At 47.7% G+C, this 23,350-nt stretch overlaps 1 protein-coding gene across 4 annotated transcripts in view; it reads left to right on the top strand.

Moving 5' to 3' along the window:
- The window catches only part of FLNA (filamin A), a 95,350-nt gene that overhangs the window by 34,873 nt on the left and 37,127 nt on the right, over positions 1-23,350 (top strand). For all 4 annotated transcript variants that reach the window (XM_044443627.1, XM_044443629.1, XM_044443628.1 and 1 more), the window contains exons 11-28: positions 969-1,095; positions 2,636-2,772; positions 4,274-4,467; positions 5,146-5,259; positions 6,008-6,151; positions 7,130-7,253; positions 9,566-9,726; positions 9,827-9,917; positions 10,750-10,919; positions 12,096-12,213; positions 15,075-15,337; positions 16,112-16,709; positions 17,581-17,754; positions 18,598-18,760; positions 19,936-20,096; positions 21,260-21,430; positions 21,514-21,637; positions 22,719-22,875. In XM_044443627.1, the coding sequence (XP_044299562.1) occupies positions 969-1,095; positions 2,636-2,772; positions 4,274-4,467; positions 5,146-5,259; positions 6,008-6,151; positions 7,130-7,253; positions 9,566-9,726; positions 9,827-9,917; positions 10,750-10,919; positions 12,096-12,213; positions 15,075-15,337; positions 16,112-16,709; positions 17,581-17,754; positions 18,598-18,760; positions 19,936-20,096; positions 21,260-21,430; positions 21,514-21,637; positions 22,719-22,875 (3,191 nt within the window). The remainder of the gene's footprint in view (positions 1-968; positions 1,096-2,635; positions 2,773-4,273; positions 4,468-5,145; positions 5,260-6,007; positions 6,152-7,129; positions 7,254-9,565; positions 9,727-9,826; positions 9,918-10,749; positions 10,920-12,095; positions 12,214-15,074; positions 15,338-16,111; positions 16,710-17,580; positions 17,755-18,597; positions 18,761-19,935; positions 20,097-21,259; positions 21,431-21,513; positions 21,638-22,718; positions 22,876-23,350) is intronic.

Below are 23,350 nucleotides of genomic sequence, written 5' to 3' on the forward strand. Positions count from 1 at the left end.
GAGGAGACTCAGAGGGGATATGTTGGCGACATACCTGTATGTCGCCAACATATCCCCTCTGAGTCTCCTCTTCTCCAGGCTGAAAGGCTGAAGAGACCCAGTTCCCTCAGTCTCGCCTCATACCCCATCCTCTGCAAACGGGCCACCAACCTTGTGGCCCTATGCAGCACTGACTCTAACCTGGCTATATCCTTCCTGTAATGATGGGCCCAAAACTGAGCACAATACTCCAGTTGCAGGCGCACCAGAGTCATATAGAGTGGTAGTAATACCTCTCTTGATCTAGAAGCCACACTTCTGGCTATGCAACCAAGGGTGGCATTCGCCCTCTTGACCACCGCATCACACTGCTGACTCATGTCTAGCCTGCAGTCAACCAGCACCCCGAGGTCCCTTTCACAAGTGCTGCTCTCCAGCCACTTGTCCCCTAACCTGTACTTATGACACCTATTCCTATGCCCCAAGTGCAAGACCTTGCACTTATCCTGCCCACTTCCATGGTCTGTCCAGATCCTTTTGGATCTGGAGTACCTGCTCCTCAGTTGTGGCCACTGCTCGTTTTAGTATCATCTGCAAATTTGATCAGCAGACTGCTCACCCCTTCTTCCATGTCACTGATGAAAAGATTAAACAGGATTGGCCCCGGGACAGAGCCCTGGGGGACCCCACTTGTTACTGGTCGCCATCCCGATGATTCCCCACTAATGGTTACCCTCGGCTTCCGGTCAGTCAACCATGCCCTAATCCACCGGACAGTGCTTTGGTGTATCCCAAAACTCCTCAGTTTCTCCACCAGGATATAATGGGGCACTTTGTCAAAGGGCTTGCTGAAATCCAGGTATACCACTTCCACTGCATCCTCTCCATCTAGCCATCTCGAAACCTTGTCATACAATTCCACAAGGTTTGTCTGGCGGGACCTGTTTTTGCAGCAGGCCCTGCTCGCCCACCACAATTTCTCTCCACAGAAGGACTAGAGGAACGTGTCAAGCAGAAGGACCTGGGTGACGGAGTATATGGCTTTGAGTACTTTCCCACTGTGCCTGGCAACTACACGGTCACCATCACTTGGGGTGGGCAACACATTCCCCGCAGGTGAGGCTGAGTTGACGGAAACTTATGGGAAGGCACCAGTCAGGAAGGGCATCGTAATGGGGCTCCCTTAATAGGAAAGAGAGAATGTTTTGGGTGCTTTGGCCAGAAATAATAGTGAATCTCTGCTTTCTCAGCTTAAACCCTTCAACTAGATTATCTCAGTTACAGAGCATTCATTTCATTTATGCAGCATATTCTATAATCCATTTCTTTTAGTTTTTAAATTGGATTTTCATTATCAATATTTGGCAATGATATTATCTGTGCATCTGATGAAGTAGATTATAATGCACAAAAGGGTATGTCAGAATAAATCTAAAATGTTAAGGTGCCACAAGACACTAGTTTTTTGCAGGGGAGGTTAATACAATTTTTTCCTGAATATTTGCCCTGCATTTGATAGGCTTTGCAAAGGCCTAAACCTTGCAAAGTGGGATATCAGTGTCTTGATAAGATTAAACAAGCAGGTTCCACAAAGCACCTTTCAAAACACATCCCCACCCCCCCAATACCAATACATATGCAGATACAGATTGTATTGTGTAATCTGCAGTGTTAGTCTAACTTAAGTCTCATTCATTTCAGTGGATTTGTTTGTAAGTAGACTAACAGGAGATAATACATGCAATTCAAATTCAGGAAAAGCATGCCATCTAAAAATTAGTTTCAGCAGTGTGATAAATTAATCTCTGCAGTTCTTAGTTAAGAACTAATTGACTTAACTGGGGAGAAGAGAGAGAAAAATTGTTTATTCATGAATGTATGAGCAGTTGAAATTATATGCTATATTTATGTAATCACTTGCTATCCTTGTATCTTACTTCTCTTTTATGAAAAAGAAAAAGAAAAAATAGTTACCTCAACCAAAGAAGGGGAGATCTGGAATGGCTCACTGCAGGGGGGTAGCATTTTGTGTGGGAGAAATTCACACTGTCTTGTCCTTTTTCTTTCCCCTGGGGGAAATGGGGACCTTTTCATATCGCAGGTAGGTTAGGTTACTGATGGGCACATCTTCAGCAGGAGCCCCTGGTGGGAGTAAAGCAATTTTGCTCTATCTGGTACTCTCCAGCTGAAGTGGACTGCAATTCCCCCAATTTCCAGTCAGCATGGGAATGGTGGGGATTGTGATCCAACACAACTGGAGAACATGGGGGTGGGGAAAAGCTGGGACTAAAAGTTCTTCTACTGAATATATTTAAACAGAGTGGGCAAGGCAGAGTAAACTGGACTGCTTACATGGAACTCCATACAATACCAGTGCTTTTGTGTGTGTGTGTGTGTGTGTGTGTGTGTGTGTGTGTGTGGTGGTGGGGGGGGGGGGGCAGGTTGCATGTAATGAGGGCTGACTGTCCTGTTTTGAAAGATATCTGGGAATCAAAATGAGGTAGACCAATTTTATGGTTTTCTTGCTTTTCATCTTGTGGAGGTGGGAGAGCTGCAGATAATTTTCCTGTAATGACCAGCTGCATTGCTAGGGCAAATCTGAGCAGGCAAGCTCTCTTAGCAATGTAGCATAAATGTGTTATCTTTTGACCTTTAGCCCATTTGAGGTCAAAGTGGGAACAGAATGCACAAACCAGAAGGTGCGCGCCTGGGGGCCAGGCTTGGAAGGAGGCGTCGTGGGCAAGTCGGCTGATTTTGTGGTGGAAGCCATTGGGGATGACGTTGGCACATTAGGTAATCTGGGAGAGCTGGAAGATGACCCAGTGTGTTTTTGTTATAGCTGGGAGTTTATGGTGTTTACGTGATGCATTGCTACCTTAGTGAAGTCTCTAAGTAAGCCCTTAGAACTCACCCAAGCTAGTATCACATTCATGGAGAACAGGTCTACTGGTTGCCCCCAGCCTATGTTAAGTTTAATTTCCAGATTCCAGGACAGCATGTTTTGGTGTCTGGCCATTTCTTGTCCTCCCAGTTACATTTAAAGCTGAAAACCTGCCACAGCTTGATCTTGACTATCTGTGTTAAAAAGTTGGGATGAAAGCTTGGAACGAGCCCTGTCATTCTGTGGGTATGCACTATATAACCTTAAAGTGCAAGGCCGTGGGAGATACAGGAAAGAGTGCCCTGGCGCAGAGCATGATGGGAGGGCAAAGTGAATATGGCACTGTTTTGTCTGAGTGTCTGCTGAGGGCCTGGTTTCTTTAATAGGTGAAAAGGATCCTTTGAGGCCTGCTCACTTTCTAATAGCAGAGTTCCCTGTCCTAAGCTAGCCTTCACCATAAATTCTGCTTTTGCTCATTGAGCCTAGTTCATTTTCTGTGCCCTTGTCATGGCCACTGTAAATAACATGCCTGTTCTCATGATATGGCAACCTCTAATCAGCAACCCATGAGTAGTGCCATAGTAGGTAGTCGAATGATATACTTATCATTCAAACCCAGAGCACTGGGTTGTTTAGGAGCTGAACAATTCAGCAGTTAACCCCTCAACAAACCATGGTTAACAAGGAATTTGCAGAAATTATTTTCTGATGCATTTGCTTATAGGTGGAGATAATTGCTGGTTTTCTGAGTGATTTCTTCCTGAGGCTTGGCAGGTGGTTATAGGTATAGGGTGTCTGCCAAGGTGGCATCCTGGTTAGGGATTGCTTTCACAGAGAAAGCCCTTCAGCCCCCTCGTCTGCAGTCGGGGCCAGCTCCGCCTTTAGGCAGGGCAAAGCAGATACCCTCCCACCCCTCCACCCCTCAGCTGCAGTGTGTGTCATGCAGCCTGCCCAGTGTGCCCAACTAGCTTACTGCTTTCAAGTGCGGTACAGGATGCTGTCCCTCCACAAGCAGTGGAAGCAATTTCAGATCATTTCCTTTTGTATGTGGGAAGGGGAGAGGCACCACTCCGTGCTTCATTTTAGCAAAATGTCTTGGTCCAGTGCTTCTTGCAACTGCCCTAGACTGGTTAAGGTTTTGTTTAGAGAGGTCTTTGTTTAACTCTGACTCCTAACTTGTTTGTCCAAACTTCTGGGTTCAAAATGGTTTGCATGCTAAATTTATAATTTTAGCAGCCTCAGAAACCCCTGTAGGATTAGCGTACAGGTTATCAATTTTAAAGCAAAATACCTGGCCCTGAAGATCTTGTAGCTTGTGTCCAGTGAGTGGAAAATGACTTGTTTCCCAGCCAGTGTGACCCTGATCTAATTGCTGTGCTCACTCCCTGGCTGCTCTCCTTGGGGCCCTTGCAGGCTTCTCAGTGGAGGGCCCCTCACAGGCCAAGATCGAGTGCGATGACAAGGGAGATGGTTCCTGCGATGTCCGCTACTGGCCCCAGGAGCCAGGTGAATATGCGGTCCATGTGCTCTGCAACAACGAAGATATCACACTCAGCCCCTTCATGGCAGAAGTCAAAGCTGCTCCCAAGGACTTCCACCCAGAGAAGGTATGATGGAGAACTGGAGAGTCCACACTGCGCCTGGCTCCTGCGTGCATGTACCTCCAGGGGTGTGGGGGTGTAGCTTGGTTCACATGGTTCTGCAGTGGAGCATGGTGACATGGTTGCCACCCTGCCCTTAGTAGCATCTTGGCAAGACTGTGTCTGCACACCCCGGGATTAAATCAACTGCTCTTGCCTGGTGCAAAAAGCTGCTTTCTTGGGAAAAGGGTGTAATCCATAGGCCCTAGCCTTCATGATTTTGAGTTGTTGTATCTCCGAAATTAGTTTACAACTAGAAGCCTTTGTGCCAATTGTATCATGGTGTGGCTATCAAGTCATAATTCTGATTTCCTGTCTGCCAGCCTGGTTCCACTCTTCTCTTCACCATGAACTCAGTGGGAACTGGGCAAGTATGGCTCAAACCTCAAGCAGCATGGTCTCCCTAAGGTTCCTGTATTGCATGGAGTTGTGTGCTTGGCAGCAGGCACATGTCGTTCACAAAGTGTTGTATGTGGAAGCATCCAGACTCTGGCCAAAGGCATCTGCTTCCTCTGGAGTGGAGGGACACCTACTTTTACTTGCTGTCTCATTATTTAAGGAAGTCATCACCTCTTTTGGCTGTACTTTAGATAGCGAGAAGTTGCTTTGTAGGTAAGATTTTTTTCCTGCCAATCTGTTATCCAGGTTAAAGCCCATGGGCCTGGCTTAGAGAAGGCAGGTGTTGCAGTCAACAAACCCGCAGAGTTCACCGTGGATGCAAAGAGTGGTGGGAAAGCACCACTCAAGGTGCAAGTGCAGGTGAGGCATTGTTTGTGCTAACGAAAATACCAGCACTCTTCTCCTATCTTCATTACCTAGATTGGGATGGTTCAGAATGTGGCCTGCAAGCCACAAGTGGCCCCCAAGGCCTTGTTCTGTGGTTCTCTTGCCGCTTGGAGTCTCCTACCCCCAGTCTGGATCCCAGCAATGGCACGGGCATGATTGTGGTGCGCTCACCCAAGCTTGCCTGTCCATCCTGCTCTCTTCTTGAGGCTCGTTCCACTCACTTGCTAGCAGGAGTAGGTGGGGCATCCTGGGGAGAGTTCATTGGCTCAGATACAAGAGGTTCAGGAAGCCAGTTCCAAGAAGGGGTGGGGTCACATGGGAGGGTTTCTGGGCAGGATAAGCAGGGAAGAAAAGGATGGGCCACCCCAGAGGAGTGGTCATTGTGCTTGTGCTGTGGTTGGAGAAGGACCCTCCACACACACACGCACACACGCACGCTGAAGTCCTCAAGCAGTTGTCAAGGTATAAAAAGTTGGACCATCCTGAACTAGATGGTTCTTCCTCTACCCAGTGCCACCCCAGACATGTTGAACTACAACCCACATCATCTCCAGCAGGTTGGGATAATGGGACTTGTCCAGGGGTGTTGCCAGGTCAGGGTAGGTGATCTAAAGAATGAGAATAAAAACGTCTGCATGGCAAAGAAGGATCTCATTGCTGTGGTAAAGGATAACCAGGGAACCTTGCAGGAAACTGATCTCCTACCATTTCTCCCTCTCAGGACTCTGAAGGATCCCCTGTGGATGTCTCTGTGAAGGACAATGGCAATGGCACGTACAGCTGCTCCTACCTGCCCAAGAAGCCGGTGAAGCACACAGCTATGGTATCATGGGGAGGAGTCAACATCCCTAACAGCCCATATAGGGTCAGTCTCTCTTGTGGGGTTTTGGTGGTTGGACGAGGTTTCTTCATCCTTGCTTACAGAGAGCAAAAGCTAAAGGCTGCTGTCCACTATGCCCTACAAAGGGTTTATAATCCACATGTAAGTGGTTCCAGTTTGTGGGCCCGCCATGTGCTCTACAGCAAAGTAGAGACCTTCTCCCTGCAAACTAGTTCAGTTGCTATGAATTGTAACTGTGCCTAAACTCCTGTGTATGACCAAAGTGTGGTGTCAGATTTTTAGTAACATGCATGTGGGCCAGCTATCTTCCAAGAAGGAGTTCAAGATACGGCATATTTAGGGTCACTAGGTTGCCTTGCATCCAGATGCCGTACAGGCCCAGCCCTGCTTAGCTTCATCAAGGTGGATGCATCGTGTGCCCTCAGACCAAGCTATCTTGGACTGACATGCCTTTTCCCACTAATACCATGAAAATAAAATTTAGAATCCTTTGCATGGAATTTCTCCCAGATCTGCCTGCAGTTTTCCATACAACTGTCTGTGTGCACACACCAACTTAGGATAATATTTCAGCTATGCTGAGTTGGCTTGAGTCTCCAAAATTTGTGCCATGTTAAATGTGTTTGTCCCTAATGTGCCAGAAGACTCTGTCTTAGGAAAATTAAGTAACTCCTTTTCTGGAGGTGTGAGTACTCACTGCAGTAGCACTGCAGTGGGACCCGTTAAGGCCTTTAGGACAGGGCTGGATAATTGGTAGCCTTCCTGATACTTTGGTCTACTGTGCTTGCTGTCCTGCACCATTGGCTGCATGGACTAGGGCCGATGGGTGTTCGGGACTCCAGGTCCTTTAGCTTACCTTTTTCCTATCCCTGCCATTAGGGCAAGAGCCCTGGGAACAAAAGGGCGAAGCTTCTCCCGCTGTCACAATAGTTTCTTGCCACAGGTTTGCCAAGGACTACCTCTCCTTCAAGTCAAAGACTGTACTAGCATTTCTCTCTCTAGGTGAACGTTGGAGCTGGCAGTCATCCCAACAAAGTGAAAGTGTATGGACCTGGTGTGGCAAAGACGGGCTTGAAGGCTCATGAGCCAACTTACTTTACAGTAGACTGCACAGAAGCTGGGCAGGGTGAGTCTTTAAGATGAACTTGCTGCTAATCCTTTGGAATGCTGGCTCTGGCTCTGCTGGAATGGAGGCCAGCCAGCCCCACTCCACCGTGGTGGCAGTCTCGCTCTGGTGAGCTAGCCCTCTTCCACGGTGCTGCCCTTGCTGTTCCTGAGGGGAAGCATAGTATTGCAGCACTGGACAGGAGCCAACACAGGTTGCAGGAGGTGTGAGGAAGGGATGGAAGCCCCATGCGCAAAGGGGGCACAGTGGAATGCTTTGCCTATCATATGCATTCAGGTCAGTGTGGTTTTCCCTCCCTTCACTGTAGTCTCTCCCTTTTTAGGTGGCTCTCAAATGTCTACCAATGGCTTTAGTCGTAAAAGTTGAATGTGGAGCCTGTGTTAAGAAGACAGTATACCCCTGTCTGTAGGGGAGTCTCTTCCAAACTGGGTGCCCTCAAAATATGTTGCACTACACCACCCACTATCTTCAGGCAGCATGTTGGCTGGGGATGGTGGGGGTTGTGGCCCAACACATCTGGAAGGCATCTGGTTGGGAAAAGCAACTATAAGAAAGGGTGGGAGGATGCTGGAATGCACAAAATATGGCCTTATCAGCAGCTTTAGCAGTTGCAGGGAGAGGGGTACTTGTCAAATCCATTTTTAATTGGGGCTAAAATAGGCTTGCTTCTGTAAGTTGCCTGCTTATCTGAAAGGGCAGCATAGAAACAGACTCCATGCTCCCTGAATGGGCTTCCATGGGAGGTGGTTGAGGCCCCATTGGTGCGGGTGTTCAAAGATAGGCTGGACATGCACATGGTGGGCATGTCGTGAGCGGAGCCGGCTGGTGCTGGAGGTCAGACTAGATGGCCTGGGAGACCCCTTCTGACTCGCTCTGTTTCTATGTTTCTGTGATCTGCCCCTTGTTCTGCTCCAGCTGCCAGTAAAACAACTGAGCAATCCTTTTGCTTAGGTTGTCCTCCTTGTTCTCCACTCCTAGCTCAGCCAAGTGATTGGTTTCTCAATAGCTGTGGTTGTCTTGTTTGTGTTTTGAAGACTGTCCTGTTGGGCAATCCTGTGACACATCTCAAGTATCAAGTGAGGGAGGCCCATGCCAAATGGTGTGTCTCCAGATGTCACTGGGCTCTCCTATCTGCCCCTATCCCAACCCAGATGAAAGTTTCCAGCCTTGCAAATAAACCATGGCTTGCAGGTTTTTGACTGTTCAGCACTCCAATTTTGAGGTGTGGCATTCAGAGGAAGAACAGCCACCCTAACCATGTTTGTCAAACCATGCCAAACCATAGCTAAGTTTCCTGCACCATTGTTTGTTTGATTTAGGCCACTGTATAAATACTTGCTTCATGTGTTTCTGGGAACCAGTGGCAAAAACTTACTGGAAATGAAAATAAGTGTACCTCATCTTGTTTTATGGTCATCACTCCCTTCCCTGAAAATCTTGTCAGCTACTGGCTTCTTGCTACCAGAGGCACTGATGCATGTGATGTTCTAAACAAGAAAGATCTCCAGATGTTTGGTACTTCAGCTTCCATCATTCCTTAGCATTGGTTGTACCGACAGGAGTTTCTGGACGTTGAAATCCAAAGCACCTAGACATCTACTCTCTATCCACTCCTCCTTTAGTTTCTCAATTCTCATGCACATGTGGTATGCAAATCTTTATTGCTAGGTTTATCTTCTCCACTACAATCTTATGCTTAGCGTTCTCCACAAAAAATTCTGAGAGCTGTGGTTGTGTAAGTGTTAGGGATGACCTCCCCACCATCCCTAGCTCCAGACTTGAGAGGAAGATTGGGGCCGTCCAGTCAATGGCCAGGGCGACTTATTTTATATTGTTAATTCGTTTTATATTTTTAATGTATTATATTTAAATTGATGTTTTGTGAGCTGCCCCGAGGCTTCGGCGAATGGGGCGGTATAGAAATTTTCTAAATAAATAAATAAATAAATAAATAAATAAATAAATAAATAAATAAATGTCTCTAAAGGCCACTATGACAAGTGGAAACAGTCACGCTCAACCAAAACTGTAGTGTAGACAATGAATGTGTCTTCAGACCCTTCAGTGTAGGGTCTGTGATGTGTCTCTGGACCCATTGCCTTTTCCTTTGTGTGCTAGAAGCCTTCGCTTTGTATAGATATGCAAAGCCTGCAGCCAAAACTGCAGTACAACTAAAGTGAGTTGGTCCTCCTTTTCCAGTCAGTTTGGGTACTTGCTGCACCCTTGGGAGCTGACTGTAATAAAGCAGATGCAGGTCGGTAGAAACAGTGGTCCTATAATCTCATGTTGCTGATTCTTGCTCCTCCTCAAAGGTGATGTAAGCATTGGCATAAAGTGTGCACCAGGAGTTGTGGGCCCAGCTGAAGCAGACATAGACTTTGACATCATCCGAAATGACAACGACACCTTCACAGTCAAGTATACACCCCGTGGTGCTGGCAGCTACACAATCATGGTGCTTTTTGCTGACCAGGTAAGGCTTGCCCTCCTCAGGGTAGCACCTGGAGAATAGTGGGGGGATGGAGCTGAGTGGATGCAGCAGTGGGTTCCATCTGCTTCCTGTTCATCTGCAGGCCACTCCCACCAGTCCGATCCGAATCAAGGTGGATCCCTCACATGATGCCAGCAAGGTCAAAGCTGAAGGACCTGGCCTCAGCAGGAGTGGTGAGTTGGCATGCGGTGAAAACAGGCGCGGGTTGGTACGGAGCACATGGCTGGGAATTTATGATCCGGAGGAGGGATGGTTCCACTAGAGTCTGGGCGTGAGAGGGAGGTTCAGCAACTGTCTGCATTTAAACATGGTGCTTCCCACCTTCAAGAGCTTGGGATAGTTACATGTGGCTCTGAATCTGGGCAGTGCATTATTGTTTGCAGAAGGCTGCCAAGGTGAGGGCTAAATTAGGCAAGGCAGGGGCCCTGTGAATACACTTTGAGCATTACATTTCCAGCCTAAACAGATGGGTGGGAATCTAACAGACTACTAGTAGTGTAATAGTAATACTACTAGCAGACTAGGAATAGTGGTAATACATTTATATGATGCTTATCAAAGAAATTATCAGAATTGTATGTAATGCAAATGAGAAGATGATAATGGAATTTTCCAGGAGGCCCCATGGAATGGGGAGGGTATTACAGTCACAGGCTTGCCTTTGTACCATATGCTTCCCAGTTTTTCCTGCTCAAGGTTAGAAGCCGGGGTCTTCCAGGGAGTGTTTTGTCCAGATCTGGTTCACAACAGAACATTATTCTCCAGACACCTGTTGGAAGTCTTGAACAAAAACCCTCTGAAATAGATAACTGGATGGTTTCTGGTCAAAAATGGGTAGAACTCAGACTTTGACAGGCAGTGCAGAGAAGGTCTTGGCCAAGTGGGCATTGAACTGCAAGGTCAGGAGGGAGAGGAGGCTGCTGGAAAGCAATGGTCCATGGAGCTTATTAAAACTGCTTATCCTGTGGGCCTGGGCAGACTTTACCCATCTCTCTTTCCTCACAGGTGTAGAGATTGGCAAACCAACCCACTTCACAGTCAATGCCAAGCCAGCAGGCAAGGCCAAGCTGGATGTCCAATTCACGGGTCCGAGCAAGGGAGATGTTGTAAGAGATTCTGAAATAATTGATCACCATGATAACACCTATACTGTCAAATACACACCTGTGCAACAGGTAAGTAGAGTTGCAGGGAGAGCGGAGTGAATTCAAGAGTGTGTATCTAGTGATACCTTGGTCAACAGTAGACTTATGCACAGCTAGGATTGGACTTTCATGGCTCAGAACCCAGAGGAAGGGGGAGGTGATGGATAGACTCCCTATAGATCTGGCATCTTAACCTTGTTCCTTGTTCTCTGTAGAGGAATGCCTAAGAGTCTCTGCCTGAAATCTGTGGTCTTACAGTCCAAATGTAGGGTTGCCAGTTCAGAGAATCTAGGCCTTGAATCTGACCAAGTTACATATGTGGCTGAACACAACAGCTTGTGGGGAGGGGGCAGTTGTCACTTTTTACAATAAACATGTTGCAATAAACACCCCTATATGGTTTCCATGGTGCATGGTTTTTTGACTGGATGTGTCTGCGGTTTCTACGCTAGTGTGGTTTCCACCCTCTCTGCCCATTCCTCCTGCTGTTGGCATGTATCTCATCAGCCATCATAACTGCAGTTCAGCCCCATGCTGGATGGCTAGAGCAGCCCCTGCAAGTGTTGCTCTGTCTAGAGGATTCTGTGGTACATGCTTACCAGGACCAGGCTCAATTGACCAGGGAAACCATGGCGAAGTATGGAAACCATACAACAGACCTTTGTTTCTTATTATGGTTTCTAGAACCAAGGGTATCATGTTGATATGATAGGGTTCAGATGACATGACAGACCATCCTGCACAATAAAACCCCATGGCTTGTTGTGTTGTGTGAACTTGCCCATTCTCTCACACACTCACATTCTTTCACACATGTATATATTCTCTTTCTCATATGTCAGCATTGCAAAGGGTGAGGAGTGTTAACCCTTCCCTTTCCCCATGATCTGCTGCTGATGGCTTCCATATTGCTATTATGCTTATAAAGAGAAGCTTAATAAAAGGTGTACAGCAAAGACTTATCTTCATTGGGATCACAGAGCAGGGAAGGGGCTAAAAGCTCCTTTCTCTTGCTGTGCAGATGGGCGACAGGGCTGCTTATTCCTGTTTCCTTTGCCCCATTTCTCAGCAGCCACATCTCTGCATAGCTTTTTCCTGAGGGGAGCCTTAACAAGGGGGCACAGTAGGAGGAGGGCTGATGAGGCTGGTGAGCAGGATGGGAAACCTGCCTGTTCTGGGAGACACTGGTGGCCTCTTGTTTTACAGGGTAATATTGGAGTGAATGTAACATATGGAGGAGACCACATTCCCAAAAGTCCTTTTACTGTGGGAGTGGCGCCCACGCTGGACCTCAGCAAGATCAAGATCTCTGGACTTGGAGACAGTATGTATCTTGGTGACTTGAACACCAGCCAAAGCAATGCTTATTCCCCTTTTGCTAATCATAGGTTTGGGTGGTGAATTATATACAGCATGCCAGCCACCTGAGGTCTGTCGAATCTTTCTTTCCCTTGCTAGAACATCTGTCTTGGCTGCTGCAGAGGTGGGAATCCTGCCTTTGAATGAAAGCTGAGATTCTTCTGCTGTCCAATTCTGCAGCTATTATAAAATGTACACAGTTTTTCTGTGCAGGCGTAGAATACTTTCCTTCTCCCTGTTTCTGAAATTACAAGCCCACCCAAGTTATTTGTCTGCTTTATGTAGCTGCTTGTAGGTTAGGCATCTCCTCCAAATACCAGATAAGGAAGCTTTAGAAAGATGGATGTCTTCTTTTCTCAGCTAATCAGAATGTCTGTGAATCCGTAACAGTGCAAGGCTTATATTTCTGGCCATTGCATCACTTCATGGTTGAGTTACAGTTGAAAGTTGCAGCTTGTGGGCTTGCTAGCAAACCACAAATCACCAAATCTGTACTGTTGTAAAAGGCGTTGGTTCTTTTGTGAGCCAGAAACAAAAGTGAAACATGGATCTAAGCTGAGGTTAAAGTAGGATGGCACCGGGAACTCCACCTGAACTGGCCCAGTATGTGCCTTGAGGGATATATTTGCTTGACTCTATTTTTTTTTTTTAAGTAGTGAGTTGATCTAATTTGTTTTTCAAAAAACCACTGAAGGCATCATCATCATCATTATTATTATAACATTTCTATGCCGCCCCTTGCCGAAACCTCGGGGCGGCTTACAACACGATAAAATACAATGAAATACAATAGCACATAATAATAGAAGTACATCATAGAAGTACAATGTCAGCTTATCCCTGAATGTCCTTCAGGTTTGTTCTGAACTGGCTTCTATATAGTCATTTGCTTGGTCTGAGATGGGTTGGCCACGATGTCCCAGGCAAATCCCCAGCCATATACAATAAAGCCAGTGTTTGCAGCTGACTGGCATAGGGCAACAGCTGCCTTTTGGGATCAGACCAAGCTCCAACCTCTTCCAGCTTTCTGTCAAGACCATATGGCTCCAAGGAAGCTCACAACAAGGCACGACTAAGGTGATGACCGAATACAAGCTCCCCCTTTCATAGGCTCCGTGTGGGGCTGCGCAGAGTCCAGTTTCGCTAGAGCTGAGGGTGTGGGCTCGGACACCCTGTATTTCACCACCTTGGGCTTGTGAGTGGAGTGCCATCTGCATGTGTTTTGAACACGTGCCTTTTTTCATTTTTAAAATGAGCTCACATTTGAAACAGGAAGGGCTTAGAATGGAACCATGCTGCCAATGAAAGCTGATATCCTCTGGTTAAAGAAGGCTTCATGAAACACTTAAACTCTGGCAAAGACAAGCAGTGGCACGTTCAGCATGCCTGTTTCTCCTCCCACCCTCCCCCACCTCCAGCATGCCAATGTGCACCCCAGATGTGCTGGCTGCAGGTCCCATCTTCAGCCAGCTGGATGGGGATGATGGGACTTGTAGTCAGTGCCTCTGGGGGTTCCAGGTTTTGGGGGGGAGGCTTCATTTGAATTTATGCTAAATTGTGCTGATGGGTTGGGTCTTTTCCATCCCAACTTTGCTGCTCATTCGCAGCTACCACTGTGAAGCTTCTGTTGTGGTAGGCCTTCCTGTAGACGTTAAGAGCATGTGAAACACATGGCAGTTTTAAGTGGTAGCTGCCCATTTTAACAACTCAGGATGTGGAACTCTGCACCAATCCGCTATTATTCTCCTTGTCCTCCCCCTCCCCCTCCCCCTCGCAGTCAGATTGGTCTCTCTATGTACAGCCCTGACCATATCTGGTGACACTGTCCATACACATTTCTGAAAATCCTGCTATTCCATCTCCATAACAGGACAGACTGTTATGGTTCACTGTCATGACAAGAACTCAAGGAATTTCCCTGCCCTTGGAAGCGCCTGTTTTATGCATACATACCCACAGAAATGCTCTGTCTCCCTCTCTATCTTCTAGAGCAATAGTTTCAGGGACAACACCGTGGTGGGAAAACTTGGGATTTTTGTTCAGATCAGGCATGTCTTCGGAGGTCTCCCTAGTGGCTGCTGAATAAAGCCTTTCCCTTCCTGGAGACCAGCCAGGGCGAAACAATTGGAAGCACTCCAAGGCCTCTTTGTTTTTCAGGAAACATTAGTCATGCCAGTTTTGCTCCCTCCTCCATGCTTAACCCTTGCCACCAGGCCTTGGAGTAGGGTGCTATACGATAAATCATCTTGTTACTGGGAAAATGCATTTCCCTTTGCAGTTAAGCTCTGGGGGAAGAGGAAATTCGGAGTTGGGGGTGGCAGATGACATCAGCACTCCACTAATGCAAGAGTGCTGGCACTGTGTTCCTGTGAGCTGAGCCCTGGTTGCATTATACCACTGCCCAGAAGTCACACATGCTGCCTAGTACTCGGGGCCTTGAAACTGCCACGAAGCACTAATGCTGAGGGCTATTCTTAGGTAGCTGCTTCCAGCTCTCCATTATGCTAAATATTTTGAGGTGGCTTAGTCTTGAATAGGCAACTAAGGTCTATTAACTTTGTGACAAAATGGCTCCTGGAGGAGAGATGTAAATTGCTAGAACAGGCTTGTTGCTTTGGATCAACACAACCACTCCTTTTTGGTCTCTCCTTGGGGACATAGCTGTGAGGGATCATAGCTGTTATGATCAGAGCCCACTCTTTTAAGCTTTACCAGCACTGCACTGCATGTGGGTGCAGAACTCTTTGGCCCTGGGAAGTAGGAGTTGTGCTTTGGGCAAAAGAAGTCATGCTGGTCTGTTTCTGACATGCAAAACAATTCTTGCAGAAGTGGAAGTGGGCAAAGACCAGGAATTCACCGTAAAATCCAAAGGTGCTGGAGGCCAAGGTAAAGTGGCAGCCAAGATCACTGGCCCCACCAGCAAGCCTGTGCCTTGTAAGGTGGAACCAGGCCTCAGCTCGGACAACAGTGTGGTGAAGTTCATCCCCCGGGAAGAGGGACCCTATGAAGTGGATGTGACCTATGATGGCGTGCCTGTCCCAGGTAGCCCTTTCCCTGTGGAGGCTGTACCTCCCACCAATCCTTCCAAGGTAAGAGTCCCTCAGATGGCTTCCAGCCTGGGTGCAGAACTTCACCTCTGGCAGCTAAAATAGTCTCTTCCTAGTAGGCCCCAACCCTTTCACCACCAGCAGGTCTGATCCTTTGGTAGTTTCCTGTGATTTGTGCCACTTTTCCTCTCATTTTAAAAGACTGAAATGTGTTTCCTAAGAGTTAGTTACTGGCACAAGCTTTAAACTAAAGTAGGCTTGTGTTTCAGTCTTCAGCTCCAACTGCCACCAGAATATGGCCCTTGAAAACTTCTCAGAGATGAAATTTGGCCCTGAGGCTGTAAAAGGGCTTCAGTGCATCAGCTCCCTCAGTCATCTGAAGTCTTGCTGACCAGAGAGCTTTGGTCACTGAATGGTACAGCAGCGCAGTGCAGAAAAATGATATGTTCTTCAAAAGTTTCCATACTTCTTAAAACTCTATTAAGAATTTTAAAAATAAATGACATTATTTTTCTACATAGTCACCTTCCTTTGCAATGCATTTTTCCCAGCACTGTACCAACTTTTTAATGCCATCAGCAAAAAATATATAAAATATAGAAGTGAGGAGACTTTGAAGAACCCTCATAAAATAAATGCCCACATACATATATTTCAGCCATACCTGACTTTCCACCTGTTCTCTCTCCATCTGTATGTGGTCAAAGATCTACCCCTTGGAGAAGAGTGTCTTGGTTTATGAGGGAGTTTTGGTTATGGGCCAGAGTCCTCATGGATGCTGTAACACAACAGTTGCCTACCTTCTCTCTTCCCCAGGTGAAGGCCTATGGACCAGGCCTGAAAGGTGGCTTGGCTGGCTCCCCTGCCCCCTTTACCATCGATACCAAAGGGGCTGGAAATGGAGGCCTTGGCCTGACAGTGGAGGGCCCTTGCGAGGCCAAGATAGAATGCCTGGACAATGGGGATGGGACCTGTTCAGTCTCCTACCTGCCCACCGAGCCGGGCGAGTACAACATCAACATCCTCTTTGCCGACACCCACGTGCCTGGCTCGCCCTTCAAAGCCAAGGTGGTGCCAGGCTTTGACCCCTCTAAAGTGAAGTGCTCCGGACCAGGGCTGGAACACGCCACGGTGGGGCAGGCAGGCGAGTTCAGCGTGGACTGCTCCAGTGCTGGGAGCGCGGAGCTCACCATTGAGATCATCTCGGAAAGTGGCACGCAGGCAGAGGTCCATGTGCGGGACAATGGTGATGGCACGTATACCATAACATACATCCCTCTCTGCCCTGGCGTCTATACCATCACCATCAAGTATGGTGGGCAGCCTGTACCGAACTTCCCCAGTAAGCTCAACGTGGAGCCAGCAGTGGACACCTCTGGTGTGAAAGTCTACGGGCCTGGAGTAGAAGGCAAAGGTGAGGAATTGTGGGCACAAGGAACCACCCCAGTGGGACTCGAGAGGGTGCAGTCATCAGTAAAGCATAAGAAAGCTATGTCCAGGATAGGATGTGCTCTGAAAAATAGATCCTAGGATAACTAGTATTTGCATGACTTGGGTAGGTTGCAGAATGGAAGCATGCGTTTGTGCAATAATCCCCCAACCCCGTTGTTTTGTGTTTTAGAAATAATTCTAGTTGGTCTAATCTGTGGCTTGGCAACTAGGAGGCCAAGCTATCCAGAGGGCTGCAATTTTCATCACCCTCAGCCAACATAATTGAGTGAGAGATGATGAGAACTGTAAGCGAAAACATTGGGGTTCCAAGGTTCCTACTCCTGTTCTGGTTAGGGAAGAGACATTTGTGATCTTAAGTTTGCTGCGGGTATCAGGCATCACCTGCTCATGTTTAAAATGCCCTTAAGGCAGTGAAGAACTCAAAACTTAAAAGCATATGCCAGTGACAACTTGCACGTCTGTTGGTGGATCACTCTGCATGTGTGTGGGGTTCTGAGAAGTTTAGTGGGCGTGATGATAAAGACCCTTGGAATGAAGTATGAGGCCTGGTTGCTGTATGTGGCCTTAAATAGATGTCTCTTTCTTTCATTGTGGATGTCCTCGGTCTGGGTTTGCACTGGAAATGAACCAAAAAATGCATGTGCGTTCCAGATTTTGGCTCAGGCCTATAAACACAATCTAGAATATTTCTTTGCTGGATGTTATAGGAATTGAAGGTGTTCATGAAAGATGATGAAAGTGTGGTGCAGCTTTTTGGGACTGAGCTGGGAGCAGTCCTGTCTAGACACTTCTTCCACATGTTGTAGCTTCTTACTCTCTTCTGTGTCCACCAGGGGTGTTCCGTGAGGCCACCACAGAGTTCAATGTGGATGCCCGGACCCTGACTAAGGCTGGAGGTCCTCATATCAAAACCAGAGTGTCCAACCCCTCAGGAAACCTGACAGAGAGCTACGTGCGTGACAATGGGGATGGAACCTACGTCGTGGAGTATACTCCCTATGAAGATGGTGAGAGCTGGTGGGGGGTGTGTGTTTTGAGCGGGGAGGGAGCCAGTTGACATTTGTAGGGCAGAAATGAGTGGAAAGGTTATATGCTCCTAAGTCACCTTGAAAAATTTCCTTGTAGGCCCTTGCCCCCACCCCTTTGAGAGTATAGAGGCATGGGTGGGTTGGTGTCAGATTGTTGAAATGTAGCATATTTCTTAATTTTATGTCTTACTGTAGCCACAAAACACTGTGCATGGGCTTCTGAGCGATTCTGCTATCCTGGCACTGACCAAACACAGAGCTGCTTAGCTCAACCAGCAGTCAGCATCCTGCCTGGTGGCAGAGGCATTGTTCAAAACAGAGTGAAGTGTGTGCATGCGTGTGCACATGTATGCTTTAAAAAAATATGTGCCGACATGTGTGCTTTGCCTTAGAGGGCCTGCCTAAAATACCAGAGCCTCTTGGGCTGCCTGAACCAGATGTTAAAATAGGGCCAGTGGAGTGAGTAGCCATCATTGCCCCCCCCCCCCGAAATGACAGAAAACTTCCACAGGGAATTGCCTCTGAAACTTTGAGCCTTAGCACACAATTTCTTAGCTGGGGGAAGCTTCCAGCTCCAGTTTGTGTGTGCAAAGAAGCATAGGAAGCTGCATTTTACTGAGGAAACCATTGGCTCTCCAGGATTTCTTGCCCAATTCTTTCCTTGCCCTATTGGGAGATGCTGGGATTTGAACTTGGGACCTGCTGGCTGCAAAGCAGTTGCTCTTCCACTGAACTAAAGCCAATCCCTTGGTAGACAATAAGTCAGGACTCCTGCTCCTCCATACATGTGTTTTGCTCTAACCCTTTCCCGTTTAACCTCAGGTGTTCACTCTATTGACGTGACCTATGATGGCAGCCCTGTGCCCAGTAACCCCTTCCGTGTCCCAGTAACAGAAGGATGTGACCCCACAAGGGTTCGAGTACATGGCCCGGGCATTCAGAGTGGGACAACCAATAAGCCCAACAAATTCACTGTGGAGACCAGGTAAACAAGAAGAGCAGTGGGGTGGGCGAGTGTGTGTGTTTGGTGGGGAGGGGAGGGGGGAATCTTATACTAAAGGTGAGGATTGATGGAGGTACCATTTTAATTGGGCTGGCCTTGTGAAAATGTCTGTGCCCTAAAGAAAGGAGGGCATTTGTAAGCCACAGGCAGCATTGCAAGAAATGCTGGAGTTCCATTAAAACAAGTGTGTGTGTGTGTGTATGGGGGTGCTGGTAAGTCTCCAAATCAGCATACCATCACTGAGATGACAACATGCAAGGAGAAACAAGGAAAGTTGGAGGGGGGAATCCACTGAACAGTGCCACACCCAGTTGTGCCCAAGACAGGATTGGTTCTTTCCCCACACCGTTCTACTCCAGAAGAGTCAGAGGCAAGGGTTAGGGACCCTTATTATTCTGGGGAGTCCCCCTTTGCCCAGTATATTACGTGTTCATTTGTTGCATGACTCTGTATATTAAATGGTTATACTGTTACATTGTTGTTTCATCGTGAACAGGTCTGAGAGCTTTGATAGCAATGAACAGTATACAAAAGCAGTAAATTAAATTCAGATTAAGAGTTTAGAATCCAGCTAAGGCAAATGGCTCCTTTAGAAGAGCCAGGGCAGTGTCCACTGGGGCTGCTGCTTTCCAGGCCTTTGTTGTGCCGGTGGAGCACAGAACTTGCACAAGGAGGAGTGAGCCCTTTGAGAAGGAATGCAGGGCATGAGTAGAAATGCTTGTTTTGGGATTAGAACAGGTCAGCAGAGGTTCCTTATGCGAACTCCACCAATCTCCCTGTTGTAGAAGCAAGTGTTGCCATTTCCTTTAAAATCCACTGTCCCCCTGTTGCACTAGTAGTGGCACAAGGGTAGCATAGGATACTGTCCCTTGACTGCTTTTTTGTTATGCGAACTTGGAAGCTTAGTGGAGATTTGATCCCACCCCCCGCACTTAAATCATTAAAAAGCACATTGTGCAAGACTGAAGTGGGGTCACCACTGAAATGGACTTACTAAAATGAACCCCTGTCCTTTTACGTTGCTTAAAGAGGAGCATCTTCATTTAACTCTGCAACATCCTGCTCTAGGCAAGTGCCTGATGACTTCCATTCCCCACTACGCAGGCTCATTGGGCTGTCTGGTATGCCTGGTTAACACCTGGTTTCTTCTCTTGTAGGGGTGCAGGTACTGGTGGTCTGGGCCTAGCAGTGGAAGGTCCTTCTGAAGCCAAGATGTCATGCACCGACAACAAAGATGGCAGCTGCTCCGTAGAATACATCCCCTATGAACCGGGTACCTACAACCTCAACGTCACATACGGTGGCCATCAAGTGCCAGGTATTACATGGGGTGAGGTATGGGGAAATGGAGCGGTGGGAACAGGTGGGCTTGTGAGGTGTAGTATACAATTGGCAGCTGATCTGGCTTGGCTGAGGCAATCCCTGAGGCGAGGGTGCCTTTCCTTGGCTTCCAGGTGGTGCTGTAAGCATCTTTGGGCTTAGCGACGAAAGAGAGACTACCCATAAGAACAGGAGAAGAGCCTTGCTGGATGAGGCAAATGGCACGCTTCCTCCAGCATTCCGCACAGTGGCCAACCTACTGCCTCTGGAAACCCCCAGTGGGGTCATGCATGCAGTAGCAACCTCTCACTTGCGTTCTCCAGCAGCTGTTCCTGAGGTGAACTGCCTCCAGTCTTGGAGCTGACACAGAGCCATCAGGACTGATAGCTATTGATAGCTTTAGCCTCCATGAGTATATCTAACCCCTTTTAAAAGTCATTCCATGTCAGTGGCCATCATTATGCCATGCGGCAGTGAATGCCATAGTGTAAAATGTACTTAATCTGTGGCAGCAATGGCGGCTGCTGCTGCTTTTCATTTTCAGGGTCTTCATGGAAATAAGGCAAAAAGTCAGTATTGCAGTGAGACTGATCTGTTACTGGGTTTGCTTGGTGTCCAAAAATGCCGACTGCCTGGATCTTGCTACAGAAATGGATTTGCCAACTATATTTGCATTCTTGGAGCATTTCAGCAGCAGTTCTGTCAAACAATTACAAACCCAGGGGAGTGGTGGAACAGGCAGGATGATTTAAGTGCTAGCCTGTGATTTGAAATTTAAAAATGGTGTATCCCCAGCTCATCACAGCTCACCTGGTCCAGGTTGCTGTGATATCTTGTGCCGATTGCTGACCCTCCAGGCATTTTCATAATCCCCTTGAAACGTGTATGTTTTGGAAAAGTTTGAGTTGGCGGCAACCATCACTTGCTAAAATCTATGTCTCTGCAGTTCCCTTAAAAGACCAAAAAGGCAAGTAATGGCATTACAGATAGGATTTGCTGGTAAGGATTCCACTAGCAAAATTTGTCTTCCCTAAAAACAGACTGTAAATAGAAACGAAATTGTAAAAATAAAATCTTCAGATACACACCAACTGGTAGGGAGCATGTGCTGTTCCCAATATGTGACGACTTTGCTCCAACACAACCTCTTTTCTCCCACAGGGAGCCCATTCAAAGTTCCAGTTCACGATGTGGTGGATTCCTCTAAGGTCAAGTGTTCAGGCCCTGGTCTGACTCCAGGTGTTGTCAGAGCCAATGTACCACAGTCCTTCACCGTGGACACCAGCAAGGCAGGTGTGGCACCCCTCCAGGTCAAAGTTCAAGGCCCAAAAGGTAAGCAGATCCCCACATGACCAAAGGCAGTGATGCCCTCCTGCCACTCAGCCCTTCCCTCACCTGTTTCAACTTTCCTGCAGGGGTGGTTGAGCCTGTAGACATAGTGGATAATGCAGATGGGACTCAGACTGCAAGCTATGTGCCAAGCCGAGAGGGTCCATACAGCATTGCTGTGCGCTATGGAGATGAGGAGGTGCCACGCAGGTACGAGTTGTGTGTGGGTGGCTGTTGTAGGCCAGGGGCAGTCTCTAGATCCAGAAGCCTCTTGGGAATGCTCAACCTTGACATGCATTAGCAAGCTTCTAGTCTTTATGACAGTGTGGTGGGGAGGGAAGTTGGAAGCCAGAAGGGACTGTGTGGAGCTTCTCATAGCAGCCAGTGTACATGTGCAGTGGATTTCAGTGTTGGCATCTTCTGGCTGTCATCTAAGCTTTATGCTGTTCCTCACTGCAGCACTTGGGGGGCGGGGGAGGGAGAATAGGAAAACTCTGTTAGTTTCAGAATTCTTGAACCATGCACAGTAAGCAAGATCCAGGAAAATGCTTCATGGGACCCATCCATATAGTACGAATAGTGTTAAGGGTGCAATCCTAGGCATGTTTGAAAGACAAAAAGAATTCTGCAACTTGCAACAAGCCATCTTAGCCAGAGCATTATGGGATTTGTTAGTCTTCATGTAGGACTTGTTAGTCTTGTCTGGAAAGAGAATGGTTAAATTTTCCACATGATCATGGATTGTGACTTGGGAGCAAAAGGATCCCAACTTATATCAGAGCAAAAAATGTCCCAGAAAAGCTCTCTCTTCAGTCCGTTTCAAGATCAAAGAGGCAAGCAATTGGGCTAAAGATAGGATCGGCTACTTGTGCTTACCGTAAATTGGATGAGTAGATGCACAAGAGCAGCCTTCCCCAATTTGGTGCCCTCCACATGTTTTGTACTAGAATTTCCATCATCGTTACCACTGCCACGCTGGCTGGGCCCGATGGAGTTGTGCTCTTTGGACTCTCTTGAATGTGGTAGGAGGCTGTGCTGGAGTAAAATGAGTGCTGAACTCCCTGCCAAGTTGCCTTTCCTACTCGCTGTTGCTTTTGCCAAAACTGCTGGTCCCGCCTGCATGACAAGGGCCTTCATGGAGTGCTCTGTACCAGGCAGGCTGTGATGGCTTCAAACATTTTGCAAGAGGGAGGAACATCTGTCCTTTCTGGAAATGAGGAACCAGTGTCCGGGCACTTTGTTAGCCTCGTAACAGTAGCATGGTGCAAGTCTCTCTCTTGTGCATCCCCAGCCCATTCAAGGTCAAGGTTCTACCTACTCATGATGCCAGCAAAGTGAAGGCCAGTGGTCCAGGGCTGAACACTACAGGTGTGCCAGCCAGTCTACCCGTGGAGTTTACAATTGATGCAAAAGATGCTGGAGAGGGTTTGTTGGCTGTCCAGATCACGGTAAGGGGAACACATCCTGCAATGAGGGGGGCATGTGCTGGGAGCAGTGGGGGAGTCCTGGAAGACTAAGCTGAGCAGGGATTTGTGTGTGCACCCTGTTGAGCAGTGGGCAGAAAGTATACCTACAGATGTTTTGGCCTTTGGCTCTCAGTATTCTTGACCTCTGGGGGCCAGGGAGGTGAGAGCCCCCCCACCCATCTCTTCGCTGTCTGATCAAGCCACGGGGGATTCCTGGTGGTGACATCCTGACTGCCTAACACCGTTCTCTGTAGTCTCCATATTGTGACCCAGCTGTTGGTGTGGATGCAGTTGCTGCCTCCTACTTGGATGTGGGTGTCTCCTTAGCTTCAGAAACTTACCTGGACCTGGCAAGCTGCCTTGTTCAGTTTCCAAAGCCTTCTAAACCTGCTGCCCTTGATTTGGATAATGCATTTTGGTTATAGTTAAGAGGCCCAAGAATCTGTAGGGTGGGGAA

This window comes from Varanus komodoensis, unplaced genomic scaffold (assembly GCF_004798865.1).
Source record: "Varanus komodoensis strain SLA01 unplaced genomic scaffold, ASM479886v1 scaffold42, whole genome shotgun sequence".
Classification (NCBI taxonomy): domain Eukaryota; kingdom Metazoa; phylum Chordata; class Lepidosauria; order Squamata; family Varanidae; genus Varanus; species Varanus komodoensis.